Source organism: Centroberyx gerrardi, chromosome 11 (assembly GCF_048128805.1).
Source record: "Centroberyx gerrardi isolate f3 chromosome 11, fCenGer3.hap1.cur.20231027, whole genome shotgun sequence".
NCBI classification, from domain to species: domain Eukaryota; kingdom Metazoa; phylum Chordata; class Actinopteri; order Beryciformes; family Berycidae; genus Centroberyx; species Centroberyx gerrardi.
In genome coordinates, this window is record NC_136007.1 from 20,308,443 (window position 1) to 20,325,903 (window position 17,461).

Sequence of the window (17,461 nt, forward strand, 5' to 3'; positions counted from 1 at the left end):
GTAACAAAGAAATCTGATATCTGAAGAAAGCTAAAAAGCTAAAATATGTGAATTGACAGCAATAGATATGTGTAAATGTGCATCATGTTAACATAAACATGTCTACAGATATGTATTATATGTACAGAAAGTGTGCTGATGTGTAGACGTGCATTGTAAAAAAGGACACACCTTGTCAATATATTCACGTACACATGCAGATAGCATATGTACATAATGTGTCGATTTGGACGTGCATTACTTACCGTCCCCTTGACAAAACTGTGGATGGAGGTAGCATATGTGCAGAAAAATTACAATGTGCAAAAGATGGATGTTCATAATTATCGCTATCCTCATCAGGGGATCAAGGGGATTATACATACAGAGAATGTGTCATATGTACTGCCTAATGTGTGAGAATATGCAGAAACATGTCTAGATTGGAAAAACAGCGCAGCAAGTATCTATATATGTACAGATTAGTCCAGAGCATAGGGCCAGGGTTGCAAAAAGAACAAAGCAATCCTGATTCAGCTTCCTCCTGGTTGGCTGAGACTGGGGTTGTTTGGACAGGAAGTATTGTACAGTCCGACGGCTGAGGATATAGTCCATAGCTGCATCAGCTCACCATAGAGGGGGAGGGAGGTGCTGTCCAAGGTGGAGTTCAGCTTAGTCCTCATCCCTCTGCTACCACCTCCAGACTGTCCAGGCTCAGCCTTTCTCACCAGTTAGTTTATCTCACCTGCATCCCTAGCCTTGATGTTGCCTCTCCAACACACTGCCACAAAGATCAGCGTGCTGGCCAACACTGATTGTAGAACACGTTGAGTCGTCTGTTAGATACATTGAAAGACCTGAGCCTCCTCAAGAAGAACAGTCTCCTCTGCCCTCTCTCCTACAGGGCCTCAGTGTTGTCAGTCCAGTCCAGTTTGTTATTGATGTGAAGCCCCAGGTTCTTGTAGGACAGCACCATCTCCACCTCCACACCCTGATGGCTTCTTGCTTCTTCTTCTTCTTCTTCTTGGTTCCAAATCCACTCACTGACGTTGAGCTGCAGATGGTTCTCTTTGCAGCACCTGACGAAGCTCTCCACCAGACTCCTGAGCTCCCTCTCCTTGCTCTCACTGATGCCTCCCGCAACAGAAGAGTCATCAGAGAACTTGTGAAGGTGTCATGACCCTGAGTTGAATCTGAAATCTGCGGTGTAGAGAGTGAACAGGAAAGGTGACAGTACAGAACTTATCAAGCCAGTATCCACATGAGTAATGTAATCTAACACAAGGACACCCTGCTCTTCATGGCACTACAGCTCTGCAGCCACAAGATGGCATCACAGCACTGCAATGTCTGCACCCTCCACAGAAGGCAACAGATACTGTGATGAAAGTATTCCAAGAGGGAGCAGTCAGTCATGACGGATAGAATGTGAATAATTGATGTTTTTCAGAGTCACCTGCACCAATCCCTAATTACTACAGCTTCTAGTTACTACAGGAGAGGTCTTTCTACATGTAAAGTGTGTGTTGTGTAGAACTAAGCTTGTATCCATTAGAAGGAGGCTGCATAGATAAGTATTGAGATATTGAGTTTATGGGCGTGGCTTACATAGATTGAGCCTTGTCCTGACTAAATTATCTTTTCAATGAGAATTTGCTGATTAAATTGTGTTTTCAATGGAGATTTACGTAGAGTAAATATATGGAAGCATATAATTTGTTAATGTGGATGCATGAGATACAGTATAATGCAGCAGCCTTGTATTCATGCATGACATTGCCATGGTTGTTTACAGAGTTGTCTCGGTCGTGGTTTACCATTGCAATCAATCATGAAAATTATGTTAAAACCACTCCACCATTGTCAAAGTGCTGAAAAATATGGATAATTAGTCTAATATGTCAGGTGGCAGCAGGGTGAGATGGGGCTTTTCAAAAGCTGCCATGGGCCGTCCCCTCCATTTCCACATAATACTGATGTTCAGCATGTCAGAACAGCAGGATCTGCTTTCTTGATTCTTACACTGGGGCCTCATTGCTGTGACAATTTAAGTAGTTAAATGGTTAATCAATTTAATTACAAATACGTGGCTTGGAATAATTGAAAATGTATTTTTTAACACCCGAACAATTCCTTTGATTATATGGTTTTACCCCTCGTTAAACTCGTGAAATTCACAAATTCCCACATTACTGGTTGGTAGTACCTTGCAAACTGTAAAAATCTCACTGAAATCTCATACACACACACACACACACACACAGGAACCACAAGAGGGCTGAGGACAATTTTACAAGATTTAATTTATTAACTATTATACAGTTCACATAAGGCCTTCATCTTCAAACACCATCTCAGTCAGACAAATTCCATGGTTTGCTCTTGATGCACAGTACTTAATCTTTCACTTTTAAGCTATTTCACTTTAGTATTGTTTTGTTCTCATACTAATTTTATGTTTTAAAATAGGAAGAGGCGTTAGTCCTTCTCCCTTGGCGTGTTCTTAAATCATGCACTAAACTTAAGTGGCCTTAAACCATTCACAAAAATCGTAAAAATGGACTTTCAATCATTGAAATACACACTAGAAATGTTTTCTACCATTGACTAAAGGGTGGTGTTAGACCTCCCTAACATACAAATAAACAACCATTATAGAGTAGTATGCACTCACTTTTTGCTCATTGAGTGGCAGATTTGCCAAGGTTGTGTCATAAGTGAAGTGATGCAGCAAGATTATATCCTCCCATGAATCACATTTTAGTGGGACAGTTGGTTGGTGTTCCCCCTCCCCCCACCCCAACTTCTGTGCCAGTCACAATGTTCCAGCCTACAGCTCTGAACCGTTTGAGAAGAGCCCTCAGTTTAGTCCGATGATCACATACGATGACTGACTTCCAACAGCATTGAGATTCCAAAAGTACCAGTAAGTGATGATCCCAAATACAAATACAACCAATGATCTAGCTAATCCGGTCAGACTTGCTAACGAGAACCGTAACAGAGCCACAATCATCCAGGACTTGTATGTCTTACGATCCATCTTGACTCGTCCCCATTGAAAGGACAGTGCTCCCTCGCATAAGTTTAATAGAAGGTGACGGTTAAAATTTTCAGGACTTCATTAACAGTGCTACCACTGGAAATGTGCTGCTTGTTTTCCATGAAAGAGAGGACAATATGCCAGCACAAAACTAGTTCACTAGAGCAGGTAAATGGTTGGCGGTGCTTCCTGAACGAGTCCCATCCACAAACATTTAATTTCTACTGGTCATTGTATTTAATAGCAGGACTAGCAGTGACAGTGCTTTGAGAATACTAAACTGTCGGAGTTAAAGGTCCTTAATATTAGATGAGTACAAAGAGCTTGGTTTGATAGACAGCCACAGCAACACATCCAGCAACCTATCATATTTCAAGCCTGTGGTTTCCATAGACACCAGATGGCAACGTAGAGTCATGTTATGGTATGACTAGGTTACACAGTCAAAGCTCGCCCTCTTTCACTTCCACAAGCAAGGTGGCCAAATCGTTCATTAACTTCACTGATGGCAGGCAAAGTCTTGTCAGGTATTGTAATAACCTGATCAACCAAACTTCCCTATACATCCACTCTGAACTGCCACAGCAGCTAGAAAGAGGACAAGCTCCAAGTAAACTATTTTTAATATGGCTGGGTGAACGAGGAATATGAGTAGATTCCGATTTCCCATCAACTTAAAAAGGGACCTCTGGATCAACCTAAAGAACACAAGTTTTTACAAAAGGATCTTGTTTCACAAGCCTGCACTAGTGCCACACTCAACCACTAAACAAACAACATGGACAATTGATCAATGTGGCATTTCTTCGAATTTAACACTACACTATCAAAAAGTGCTTCAGATAAGTATGTGGATACAAAAACAAGTTTGATGTAAACAAAGTTTGATCTGCCAAAGCTCTGTAGAGGCAATGGGTATGGCTGTTTGAGCTGTGAACGTAAAAACACACAAGAAACAGTCTGTCCCAAAAATCCCCTTTTGAGGGAGAAAAAAAAAACAGTGATCATTAAAGTGCATCCCTGGATGTATACCCCCCCCCCCACCCGGACCCCACCCCCCACCCCGAGGCTGACCCCTCGAGTAGAGCCGATGAGAGAGACCCCAAAGGCAGACAGAGAGGAACCTCTGCTATATGGGGCAAACTGCTGCCCAAAGGACCTAGAGAGGAACAGTCTATAAATCCAGTGGCAGTACTTTCATGAGCAAAAGAAACAAACAAAAAAACCCACACATATGTAAAATAATTATACACAGATAAAAACATGGTGGCCACAAATTATGTCTTCCAGCTTGACATGGAGGTTTGGATTTCTTGGTAGTGTTAGGATAAGTGGAGGCTGACAGAAGAGAGGCTTACTGTTACAGTGCCCACTGCCCTCCGCTTCTGCCCTGATGTCAAATTCCAGGCTATCAGGGCGCAGAGGGCAGAGGGAAGAATCAGTCATCATGGTAGCCTGCCCTGATACACATAAGTATGGATACAAGTGACAGGCTGGGCAAGCCGCAAGTTTTCTCGGACACTCCTCGACTCCTCTCTCCATAACCTAGGTTTGTCCATGACTAAAAATGTAGTGTGCGCGTGCACGTGTGTATTTTTTGTGTTGTTTGTGTATGTGTTGGTGATAAGTTCCAGCATCATCATGGGCACGCGTGGTTTCATTGTCTCTCACAGTGTCTCTTGTTCGGCAGGAGAATGGTGGGAGTGGGGGTGTTGGTGGAGGGGCGGGAGCAGGGACTGCAGGGGGGACTGGGGGGTGGTGGGTGGGGACTGCTGCAGCGGGCTGAAGTGCGTGGTGGTGTGGGGGGGAGAGGAGCGGTAACAGGAATAGGCAGAGCCCCCGGTGAGGGTGGTGGTGGGTGAGGCGGGCAGGCCTGCTAGGCCAGTGGGGGAGTCGAGGAGGGGCTGGTTGTAGAAGAAGAATGCACACTGGTGGATGAAGGTCTCGATGATTGTCTGGTAGGTGCGTGTGGCAGTCAGGGCGTCCATAGTAGTGAAGTCTGGTCTCATGAGGGTGGGCCAGAAACAGATGGACAGGTTTTCACTGGTCATCAGGTTTAGCCTGCTCAGCTGGCTCACCCTAGAAAAACGCGCGCGCACACACAAATTTACTCATTCTCATCAACTACGGCAAGGCAAAAACAGATGGGTTTCAACAAAGCCAGGTAAGTGAATCGAATAGTAGACTAGAGGGAACTCACTTGTGTAAGTGGCTCGTGACATATTTGAAGACATCATAATTCTCCCTGGGGAACCTCCTCAGGACATCCTTCATGGTATACAGCCTCTGCTCTCTGTCGTTGATCTCTGCACACACAGAGGCAGTTGCCAATAAATCTCAGACCTCATCATCAATGCAATGATTGGAGCCAACTTGTCTCTCTGTACTTGTATGAAAATTACTCTTATCAATTATTTTCACATAGGCAAACACCTAAAAAAAGAACAAAGCACGTCTGCCAAAACCTTCCCTACCCTCTTCCCTCCTAAAGAAACAACAATCTTTTTATGTTCCAGTCAAGACCCTCCCAGCCCAGCAGTGTTTTCTTACTGAAAGCATCCAGTAGGTCCACCTGCAGGGCACAAGGCACCAGGGGCTCAGGCAGCTCAGAGAAGAAGCTCTTCAGGCCTCCAGCCACAGTGTTGATGGAGAAGTCTTTCTCCACCAGGTCTAATCCATGGTCTACACAGGGAGAATGAAGGAGCAGAAGGGATCAGAGAAAAGGGGGCATCAGTAGCAGCTGCCATTAGGACTTGGCTAAATATAATCTGCTGCATGTCACAATTTCCTTTGGCAACTGTCTGTTCAAGTATTGATTAGGCAGCTACATAATTACATGACTAATAATTGGCTCAAACAGGTCAGACAAGCAACTCACCCTGGTCAAACTGCCTCTGCATGCTTTCCATCTCTGACTTGTTCCCGCTTACCCGGTACAAACCCTCTGTGTTCAGGCCTGAAGCAAAGGAAAGCAGGAGAGAGAAAGGAGAAGAAGGGGAGAAAGACAGTGGGAAACAAGCAAAGCAAAACACTTCATTAGCCCCACTGGAAACAGGCATGGCAATACAGACGCTGCAGGATTCTGGAGCAGCATTGATTATTGAAGAAAAACCTGTATTACATTCACAGCACATTGTGGTCACGAACATGTGCACTGGTTTACAGAAAACAAAAGAAAAACTAAGAAAGAAAACACCTTACCTGTTGTCTCAATAAAGCGGACACACTTCTCAATGAAGAGCGGGATAGGTCTGTCTGGGGATACCACATTCACTAGAGGGACCCCAAAGTAATTGCTCTCCAGGGGCTTGGGAATAGCTGGACGGGGCTTTGGTCTTGTTTTCTGGGAAGAAAAGAAAGAATCGCACACAACTATGAGTGTCTAAAATAGGGTTAATCATTTTGATGCTGGGTGGCATTCATTTGCTTCTCACAAAATGTCTTGTGTCGTTCACAACAGGCAGCATCAAAGATTATCAAAACAGGTGTTTCTCACAATGAATCACAAGCTGAATGCCTACAACATCCCGTGGACCTTGCCATTATTTATAGGTACAAGAAACCTGCCAATACAGTTTACATGGCAACAACCTATAATATTCGGTATATCATAGGTTGTTGCCATGTAAATTGTAAATAGGACTTATAGTGTCTCTGCAGTACTCTACTAGTCTACTAGTGAATTTATAGTGACCTTATCATACTTTATGGTATTTTAATCACCTATGATATCACTATATCTGTATAGATATTACTGTACATCTTTTTCATACGAGCAAAAATCATACACCTATAAAAAACGATAAAAGGATTAAGTAATATAATTTCTGTATGATATTGTTAAAGTAAGTCATACTTCATCAGAACAGCGCTAGCTGTTAGATAAGGCATACACACCTTGGCTGTTCGCCGCAGACTCTTCAGAATGTTCCTCTTTTTTGGGTCCTCACTCTCCTCATTAACAAGGCTTTCTCCTTTCAGGGTCCCAAAGTCATCCTCCTTGGATTTTGGAAGAGCTCCCATCTCATCATCGCTGCCTATGAAGCTCGTGCGAAAGCTGCTGAACTTGCCAAGGCGCTTGGAGCGGTCACGGTAAAGACGAGGTTTCACCCCTGCTGCTGAGAACTTCCTCCTTCGCTCCAAAGAGCTGCTGTCTGCTTCGCTGTCTGAGCCATTGCCATTGGAGTGCATCCTGTTGGAGTTGCGGATGGTGATGATCTTGCCCTGTGTGCTATCATGTGGCACTGAGTAGATGATCTCTTCATTGCTAGGGCGGGGTTTTGAAACGGCATCAATGGGCTCAGCATAGTCTGAGGGATCATAGCCTCCATCCCCTCCAGGAACCCAGGTAACAGCTGAGGGCAGGGAGCGACGATGGCCTACTGTATCGGTGTATGGGTTACGACTCACCTTCCGGAAGTCAAAGGTGACAGTCGGCTTAACTCTCACTTGGGGGGGTACTTTGTTGTTCAGCTTGTTCTCAAAGGAGCTGATATCGGAGATGACAGAGATGTCACTGGAATCTAAGTCAGGCAGGTTGAAGCCCCCACTATGAGAAGTGAGTGTGCCATCATAGTAGGGTGGAGATGGCTCCACATCATCCTCAGAATCCAGGAACATGGTAACAGGACTGGGAGAACTACAGCGCGGGGAGTACACATTCTCGTTGGTGCAGGCCTCAGCCACATTATCGTACATGTGAGTGGCCTCCACAATGTTGCGTTTCTCTACCACCTCTATCAGAAAAGGCTGGAACATCTCTATCCTGTGCAGTCCTCCCACCACCCCTCCGGACCCACAAACCACACTGTTGAAACGACCCTCAATCTCATGGGCAAGCTCCTCCCCCTGGATCAGCTGTTCACGGGCATAATCACTGTCAGTGAGCTCTGCCTGGCTATCTCCCACTGCCAGCAGCTGCACTGGGATGATGTCCTGAACCTCACACAAGAATGCACACAGCGTCTCCAGGGAGGCTTTCCGGGAGACTGAGTACACAGCGATGTAGCCATGTACTAACCTGCTCTTCCGCAAAGTGAAGGAGGCGTGGTAGGAGAGCAGAGAGAGCTCTATAACCAGTTTGTGTCCACCAACTGTCTGCTCTAGCATTACAGAGGTGCCACTATTAGATATGGGCCTGCAATGCTGAGGCATTAGGAAGGGGGATATGAGCTGTTCAATGTCATAAGAGTCTCCACACATTAAGCACATGACAATGCGAATATCTGCCTCTGGAATAGGCTGATGAGGAGAGTCTCGGAGACCTGGAGGCTCAGGGAGGAGAGGTGGGGAGCTGCTACTAAAGGACGTGCTCCTCCTAATATCCAGAAGGCCCCTCAGCACCTGGTTGATTTGAGTCTCATTAACATTATGACCATAGCCCACACCAGGGGAGGCTGGGTCTAAGAAGCTACACTGCAGTCTCCTCGCAACCTGCTGTCCCTGCGTTATTAGGTTTAAGGCGGTTTCTCCACCAATATCTGCATATGACCCCACACCCCTTTTAGTGACTAAAAGCAGCGATGTTGACAGTTGAGCTAGCTGGCTGTCCCTTCGACCTAGTGTTGACTCCCTAAGTCTCTCAAGGCTTTCTACCACATAGGAGAGGGACTCCTTTGAATTATACAGACACAGACATCCATGAGGGGTGAAAGTGGGAGTGTAGAAGGAATTCACCGGAAGACGTACATTGCCCTCGATGGGCCGCAGTGTCAGCTCATACATCTTCCCGTCTAGCACGTACCGGTCATCATTCGTGCAGAGAGCCCTAATCTCATTGGCAAATTCCCTAGCCAGTCCATCCTTTCCCAGTATCACAAGGTTAATTCTGTCAGCCTTGGTGTCCCCAAAATGAGCTTTCATATCAAAAAAGGGGTAACATGTGGGGAAATGTGAAGCTAAGAGTTGTTCAATCTTAAAGTCTCCACAGTGAGGACTGCTAGGGCAGGTCTCCTTGGTAGGGTGATATACAAAGTGGATATGCTTCAACACTAGAGCATCCCTCTCAGCTGGAAGTTTTTGCAGGGCCTTGAACCTCTGTTCTTCCCCCAAAACCTCCTGGATCGCCCCCATCTTCTCCTTGCTTGGCTTGGCATCCACCTCAAGCTCATAAAAGAGCTCAGAGTACTCCAGCAGCAGCTCCTGGAAGTCTTCTTTAGCGTGATCGATGATCTCCTTCTGGTGGCGGTTATAGAGGTCCAAGTACTCTGGCTCCTCAAGCCACTGGTAGAATTCTTCATTCATGATAAAGCTGCGGGCCTCCTCCCAAGGTTTACCAGGTGTGACAAAGGGAGAGGAAGCCAATTTCTGTTTGAACTCCTGCCTCATCTCTGCCCGTCTGCACTCATTACGCAAATGTTCCAGGTGGGCATCAAATATAGCCTCTGCTGCTGCAGTCTCCAGCAGGTCTGAAGGGATTCTCTCATCCTCCATGTTGTCAATGTGAGATGTATCCTCCCATGGTGAGTCTTCCAGAACAACAAACCAGTGGGCAAAGTGCTGCTTGGACTCCAGAACCTTCTGTACCCCAGACCAGCTCAGCTGATCTATCTCATCCAGGTCAGGCACCAGAGAACTAAGTGCTAAAGGAAGAGTGCTTAAGTATATTTTCCGACGCCTCTCAATATGTTCTTGCTTCAGGCGGTAGACGTGCTGCTGAAAGAGCTTTTTGCATTTGGCTGTTCCCTCCAAGAAGACGTATTCTTTGTACTCTGCGGAGGTGTTCATGCGTCGACTGGTATTTAACCAGGTTTCATTGTGATTCTTTACTATACGGTTGACTAGCCATTCATAGCGATCCTTGGCAGAAGCTATCTGTTGACTCTGGAGCTTGAGAGCTTCAAAGTAAGGGATGATCTTGGGCTTGCCCCTGCTCTTATCAATAAGCTGCACCAGAGTGAGGAAGGCAAGGTCCACATTGATATTTGAGCGTGCAGATGTTTCAACCACTGGCAGACTCTTTTTAGTGATGGCAAATGTATGTGAATCTTTGATATAACGTTCAACTCCTTCATCACATTTGGTGAGGACCAGCACAATGGGCTTCTTAGTCTTGCTAAGCTGACCATATAGGTTAGTGACAAATTTCAGCTGGTCATCAAAGTTGCGGTTCATGCCCCGGCTGACGTCAACACAAAGCAGGAATCCATCAACCTGTAGCTTGCCCTCGGGCATTTGTTTCTGCTCAAAGTCTTGCTCCAGTCCCAATTGGTCTGTGCAAAAGTACATGAGCTTCTCTGCTGAAGCCAGCTTGGTTGCAGCTGCCCTTTTGATGTAGGGCTGCATAGCAGTGCTACGGTGTGGCTGAAATGTCTGGTCATCAATGAATTCTGTTTGCTCCACAACATGCATTCTGCACTCTGGCCCCTCCTCCAGAACCCGCGCCACCTCTCCCCAAAACAGGAAGTGATCATTATTAACCACTCGACCCCCAAAGTCACTGGTGCTCAACACTGAAGTGTGGTCCAGATAGAAGTCATCAGCACTTGGCCGCACAAAGCGATTACACAAGCAGGACTTGCCAACCCCACATTGCCCCTTCTCTTTCTCTGTTCCTGACAAACCCACCACAATAAGGTTGTAAATGGGTGAACGGGCATCTTGCTTTTTCGCCATCATCATCGTCTACTGACACTCATCCTGCCATAAACAGGCACTGTATAAGGGAGTAAACTTGGATGTTTGTCCATAAAGTAGCTGATTCACAGAGGAGCTCAGATTTCAATTTCTCCTATTTGGCTCCAACTTTAATAAACAGCACTGCAGTGGTACAGCATGAGCAGACGTTGCTTTCATTCATTCCTTATATGGCGCAGGCCCTGTAAAAAAACAAAAAACAAAAAAACAGAAATGAGACATTCGAATAGGACAATAAATAAAATTGGTGTTTTGAATAAAGAGGAGAAAACAACATAAGAGTTTGAAAAACACCCAAATACTTGTAGTTAATACACACCAGAGGGGGCAAATAATGTCATAAGTCAAGCCCTAATTAGGTCACACCAGGTAACCATAAAAAGTTAAAATGTTGTACCATAGTGAAATGACACTTTAAGTTGGTATGTGCTAGTGGCCAGCCCATTGACAGTATCTTTGCCATTAGGATGTCCAAGGCTTTGCATTAGACTGTCTATTTGCAACAGACTGTTTATATGTTCATCCTTATTAATAATCTGGTAATCTCTAATAATACAGTTTCTCATGTGAGTAAGCAACGAAGGGAACAGCAAGTCAATGAGCACCGGCTTTTTCTCGAAATAGTTTCTCTCCATCTTAAGTAAGGCCAGGTAGCTCGTTTGAGAACAACCAGTGTTGGGCTCTTTGTTTCTGAGTTCAACCAGTTTGTAGGCACTATTTACTATCCATGCTCATGAACATGGCTTTGATCATGTATCAAATACACATCTTCACAAGAATTTAAATCAGGCAGAAACAGAAGCAAAAGTCTGATAATTAGTCATAAGAAATCAATTGCAATAAACATGAGATGACTGCATTGATATTAGTGCAATCAATTGCTATCAAACTCTACTGTAGTTTTTGGCGTTACACCTAGCTACCTGTAAAAGCATAATCTATAATCACAGTATAATCACAGTCTCTAATCATAATCATTTTAGATGATGGCCTATGGCAACCAGTCATATCAGATAAGACTTGGACCATGAATTTTAGATAGGTAATGGCCAGAATAAAGGAAACATCTAGGTAAATGGAAGATACAAAGCACAATGAAAGCAGTAGCTCTGATTGAATTTTCAGGCAGGTTTCACCTCAACTCAACCTTTTAGAGGGCAAGATAAATTCCTAAAAAAAAACAACAATCAAACCAATATATAGCCGAAGTGATTACTGTCATCCTGTGGTGAAGCATGATGGGAGTGGTGTTTTTCAAAATGACAATGACAACTGATCACTGAATGGTAAGACATGCATGAAAACGATGTATACCACATACTATGGGCTCCTCAGTCACCATTATTCAACCCAATTGAACACTTACAGATTAAGGTACTCATCACCACCATCTCCAAAGACAAAATAATGGTATTTCTTGTGAGAGAATGGTGTCTCCCACCAATAGAGGTCCAGACACTTGTGGAATCTATGCCAAGGCATACTGAACCTGTTCACCCTACTAAGACACGTTATGTTACTGCCTCCATTATTTTAGCATTTATTTGTAAATTCTGACACAATAACAAACTCATAATATCTGCAAAGACAGGCAGAAATGACCAGCTGCATAATTTCCCTCGTGCAAAATGTAATGCTACACTGCAATCAAACATCGTGACCAAAAGAGGAATTGGATAATAATGAAACGAATAACCTGTCATATGAAGTGACCACCCATTAGAAACACACAGCTTTGGCAGGGTCAAAATCAACCATGGGCAGTCCATACCGCTCAGCTGAGCTAGGCCTGATACCCAAATGAACAGACTTTGCAAATGAAAACAAGCAAACTGCCTCATCTATCACCCCGATATCTAAACACCTATACTTTACAAAAGCACACATTCAAACAAATTCAATTATGTACTTAGATCAGATTCTGTACATGTTTTCCAAAGGATTAACACAGGCTTTAGGGGTGCATTTTCGTAGAGAGGGCTGACCACGCCAGGCCTCTGCTGTCTACATAATGAAATTGCAGAGTCGAAATCGGGGATACATTCCCCTCGCCGACTGACAACAATGATCACACGCAATTAATTTACACAGATGCCCGGGGTGTAGTACCCATCGTTTCACTGTTATATATTAATTAGAGGAGAGAGTAGATCGGGTACATACCATCGCATTCTCCCTTTCTCTCCTTGCATCTGTCAGGCCAGCGCTTGCCGCAGCCCTCGCCGCCTGATGTGCATGAGCATAAAGACGCAGAACGCACTATAGGTCGTCTCAATTCTCAAACAATACTGATAATACCACAACTTGAACGTGGAATTATTTAACTCAAATATCCTTTACCCATGCCTGTATTTTCTTGTTTAGCATCTGTGTTTTCTTTGCGATAAAACACGTCAAAGCCAGAAATAAATAGCCCAAATAATAGCACAATCCAATGTTGTTCTTGCAAGGGTTTCCTCGTGAGAAATACAGGCGTTTAAAATCTGCTTAACCGTCTTCTTCTCCGTTCACCACGTTGCTTTTTCAATAATTATTCTGTCCATTGTTGTGCCCACATAATGCTGGGTCGGTCGTGCACGGGGACAACGGTGAGTTTTGTTGCAATCGCCGTAGTGTTTCGTCTGAAATAGGCCTCTACTGCAACAGAAATTACTCATGTCCTTATCAATTTATCAGTAGATTGCGTGTGTGAAAGTGGTTTTTCTCCAGCTTTCGATAATGGCGGCGGCCCTCCTCCCCGGACCTAATTCCCCTCTTCTTTTCTTTGGGAAAAGGGAGCTGTGGAGACAGAAGCGGCGGAGAGACTCACCCAGCGGCGCCCTCACACAACTGCAGCACGTCGCGAGCTGCTGTCAGTTAACCAGTATACTGCCTCTGCCGGGCTCGTTGCTCAAAAGTAATCAGTTACTCACCACTCGGTACTCATTTCCAACGTAATGTTAATCACTTTCGGTTATTAGGATACTCGCCTGGGAGCAATATTTCCTTACACTGGTCGTGTAACGTATATTTCCCCGTTACACCCCGAAAATTGGCGGTTACATCCATAACGTTATCTTTAAAAAATCGGGCCTGTGAATTATCAGGGCAACCAAATGTTGATGTCCAACGTCCCTGTCATCGTCTTTGGACGGTTAACTCAAACTAGCAGGAAGACTTCCACCCAGAGAAAGTAAGCCTAAACATTTCTCCTTTCATCTCATTTATCATTGCTTAGAATGAAGATGACTACTAATTATGATTAGCCTACTATAGGAGGCCTATAGGAATATTATAAGAGGATGTTGCCTGTTTGAACTGAAAATGTTGTCTCTAGAGGTTTGTATTATTGGGCCTGATTGTCTAGTCAATTTTCTCAGTTAAGGCTCTGAGAGGGCCCGTGGGGCCTTCTCTGTAGGCTACAGCATACTATATGGTCTAGTCCAGTGGTTCTCAATGTGGGGTCCGGGGACCTCCATGAGGCCCTGAGAGGCTTCCAGGGAATCCCCAGCAAAATGAGGAATAGTTTCACGTTATCACCTCACCTAGCCTAGCCTACGTTAGGCAAATAAATCATAATGACAAAAATCCTCTCATATGGGGTTCCTTAGGGCAACATAACAAAATGGGGCCTGTGGTCTAATGCGTCTATTTGTGGGTCTGACATGAAAACAATTGGGCACCCATGGTCTAGGCTAAGTATCCCAGTATTACAGGCCTATAAGCTTTACAATGAACGATTCAGCTCCTCAAGCATAGGCTATGGCATCATTCATCAGTATCCTATCTGATTACTTTTATTAACTGTAACATTACCGCCTCCTGGCGGATTTATAGGCTATAAACTACCTGAAATTTTGTGATTCATATGAGTATTACAATGTAGGCTCAGTGCGGTAACAGTTAACCTTTTATTTCTGTCCTATGTCTCTGCTATACTGCAGTTAATTTCACTGGACTTCAGCAGTTCCGAGTGGGACTGCGTTTGATCTATGCTGTTGAAAAAAGAAACCTGTAGTGTGACCTACAGAGGAACAGGCAGCCTGTTCAGAACAAGTCTGATGCCGAAGCACTGGAAGGAGGGACACCAGACAGTGACTGCTGCTGCTGGAGTACTATGGGAGGAAAGTGCTTACTGTACAACTTGAATTAGGCTTAACATGCGTCCTGAGCCTTAACTGATACCAGAAGGTAGACTTAAGGTATGTCTATTTATTTATTTACTTATTCTTATTATTTGTAGCCATTCATATGGTGTGCATGATGCATATGGACAGCTTTCTCAGCATTCTATTTCAATTAAATTAATTAAAGCTTACACAGGCCTTACTGTTGTTTGATAAGAATTCATGCATCAAATTTTTTTTAACATAACCAAAAATTAAACATTCAAGTTTATTTTGTTTTAATAATAGTGATAATGACAATAACAACAACAATAATAATAACAATAATCATAATCAACATCACCATCACATCATCAAAAGTCTATTGAAAAAAAAAAAAAAAAATCACATAGCTCATGGCAGGGTGGGATAAAATAACTAAGAATAAATAAATAAATAAATAAATAAATAAATAAACTGTATATTTATAGTTCAAGTATCCTAAAGCCATTATAAATCAAGGAGCATGTTATTAGTTATATGGGTCCTTTTGCTGATGGTTGAGTATTTGGCAAATCATCATGACAAAACATATAATCAAGGCTGTTTGAATATTTAAAAAGAATGCTTGACAACAAAAATTCCCTTTCACAACAGAGGCACAGGATCCTGTTCAGTGCAGTTGGCATTACCACCACTAGACAGAGCCCTAAGCCATCCTATACATAATACAACTATAAGATCAGAGTGATAAGGCCATGCTGCTTAATATTCCAGTGAGCATGCAAGTAAAATTACATTACTTGTCTGAAAATTCTTCCTCATCCTTACGTTGATCTACTGGGCTTATCACATCAAGAGAAAATCAACTTGAGCTATTTTCAAATTATCGCATCCCCTTCAGGTGTTGCCTTGGTCATTTTGCTTTTTTGTTGTTTCTAAATTCCTAAACCATGCAAGTGTGCAAGGTTTTGTTTTACATCTTGATCAATTTATAAAGTAGCCTGTGTGCTGTAACAGGGATATGGGGGATGAGATGGGAGGGTGTAGAGGTGAGAACGAGGTAGAAAGGGTGAGGGAGAGCAGATGGGTGCTGAGGGAACCCAGCACAGATGGACAATGGGTGGGACATGGCGACTACACCAAGGTCATAACAGACAGATAGGGAGGCTAGATTGGAAGGTAACCCGAACAGCATCCAGACATATCCTACATTTTTTATTGGCAAATTACTTCATCATAAATCTCCATTGAAGCATACAGACTGCCACAGGATAAGGCTAAAGTATGGAAAGAAAGAGAAAGAGAAAGAGAGAGGACAATTAGAGACAGACCAGGAGCAGTTTGCATGTTGAGATATAAATGAGCTAGCTGCTCAGTGCCAAGGATTATATCTGATACCCACTATCTCTTTTATTCTGTCTGTCTGTCTCTCTCTCTCTCTCTCTCTCTCTCTCTCTCTCTCTCTCTCTCTCTCTCTCTCTCTGTGTGTGTGTGAGAGAGAGAGAAACAACCCATTTTCCACCCCACCCAAACAAGTCATCATCTCTCTATGATTCATCGTTCCATTCAATGGGAAAACCATAACAGTTAAAAGACAACATGAAGTAAAACCATGGAGTATGGCCCCTTTTCTATACACACACACACACACACACACACACACACACACACACTCTTGACACAGCTGTTATATGAAGTCAGACAGTTTACCATCTAGTACGTTATGCTAGATTTTCTGGATATTCTCCACAACTTGTCAGATGTTCAGAAGTTGTTTTTGAGTTTATAATGTGATTTCCTGTCATTTTCAGAAATTGAAGTCAGGCGCAGCTTGCACTCTGCTAAATGAGAAAGCCTAGCTAGACATGATACTAAAAGGAGGGGAGGGGAGGGAAGAGAGACTGTTGCTTTTGAGATATCTTTGCCAAAAAAAAAAAAAACACATCTTTTTTCAGTCTTACATCTTCTATTATGGTGTTTTGGTATTGAGCGTGAGGTGGGAAGCAGTGGTGTTGTGATAGCCGAGGAGTGAGTGTACTGCAAAGAGGAAGTGGGTTAAGTTTAATCAACCCAGTCCTAAATATTGTAGTAGCAATTATGCTGATGGAAAGTGTTAGCTCCTGCTTTAAGCAACATTTGTTTTGGTTTCACTTTTTATCAAACAAAACTTATTGGGTCCTCTGCATTTTTCTTGTCCTGAGACTGAACTAAATGAGGAAGGAAACCATTTCAATCATGCAGGTGTACACTTGCAGGAGATAGATTTAAAATATTGAAAGAAACAGTTCAGATTAGAGCTGAGCTCAAACAAATGGTCATGAAGGATGCTCTTGAACATCAGGAAACAGCTAGGAAGGAAATCCTACTTACAGGAACCGCAAAACAAAGATAGGAAGACTGAATGAAAAAAACAACCTCAACTGGAAAATAAGGCAAGATGACAGAGGGGATGAGGATGGACTCGTTGGAAGTTCTGTGTATCAAGTGGAACTTTAGTTTCTTTTTGATTTGGCTGGTGGTAAGCTTGTGCCAGATGTTGTTGTTTGTAAAGTGTCCAGAGTAGAGAAACCAGATGTGTCAGAAGAGAATTACCCTCATGTTTTCCACATGCATGGTTACACATGCTATGTCTTGGAAACCTCTCAAAAGTATAAGTCTGAGGATGTTGCCAGTGATCCAACTATGAATGATTTGTCGTAGATGTTTATGTGTGATT

At 43.5% G+C, this 17,461-nt stretch overlaps 1 protein-coding gene across 1 annotated transcript; it reads right to left on the minus strand.

The window, feature by feature from the left end:
* Nucleotides 1–4,112: 4,112 nt before the first annotated feature.
* Nucleotides 4,113–13,399, minus strand: arhgap35b (Rho GTPase activating protein 35b). The gene is made up of 7 exons (XM_071916610.2): nucleotides 12,821–13,399; nucleotides 6,920–10,839; nucleotides 6,224–6,365; nucleotides 5,901–5,978; nucleotides 5,573–5,704; nucleotides 5,223–5,328; nucleotides 4,113–5,101 (listed from the first exon to the last, which is right to left on the minus strand). Exons 2-7 carry the CDS (start codon nucleotides 10,640–10,642, stop codon nucleotides 4,690–4,692), a joined length of 4,593 nt encoding a protein of 1,530 aa, XP_071772711.1. The 5' UTR covers nucleotides 10,643–10,839; nucleotides 12,821–13,399; the 3' UTR covers nucleotides 4,113–4,689.
* Nucleotides 13,400–17,461: the final 4,062 nt, after the last annotated feature.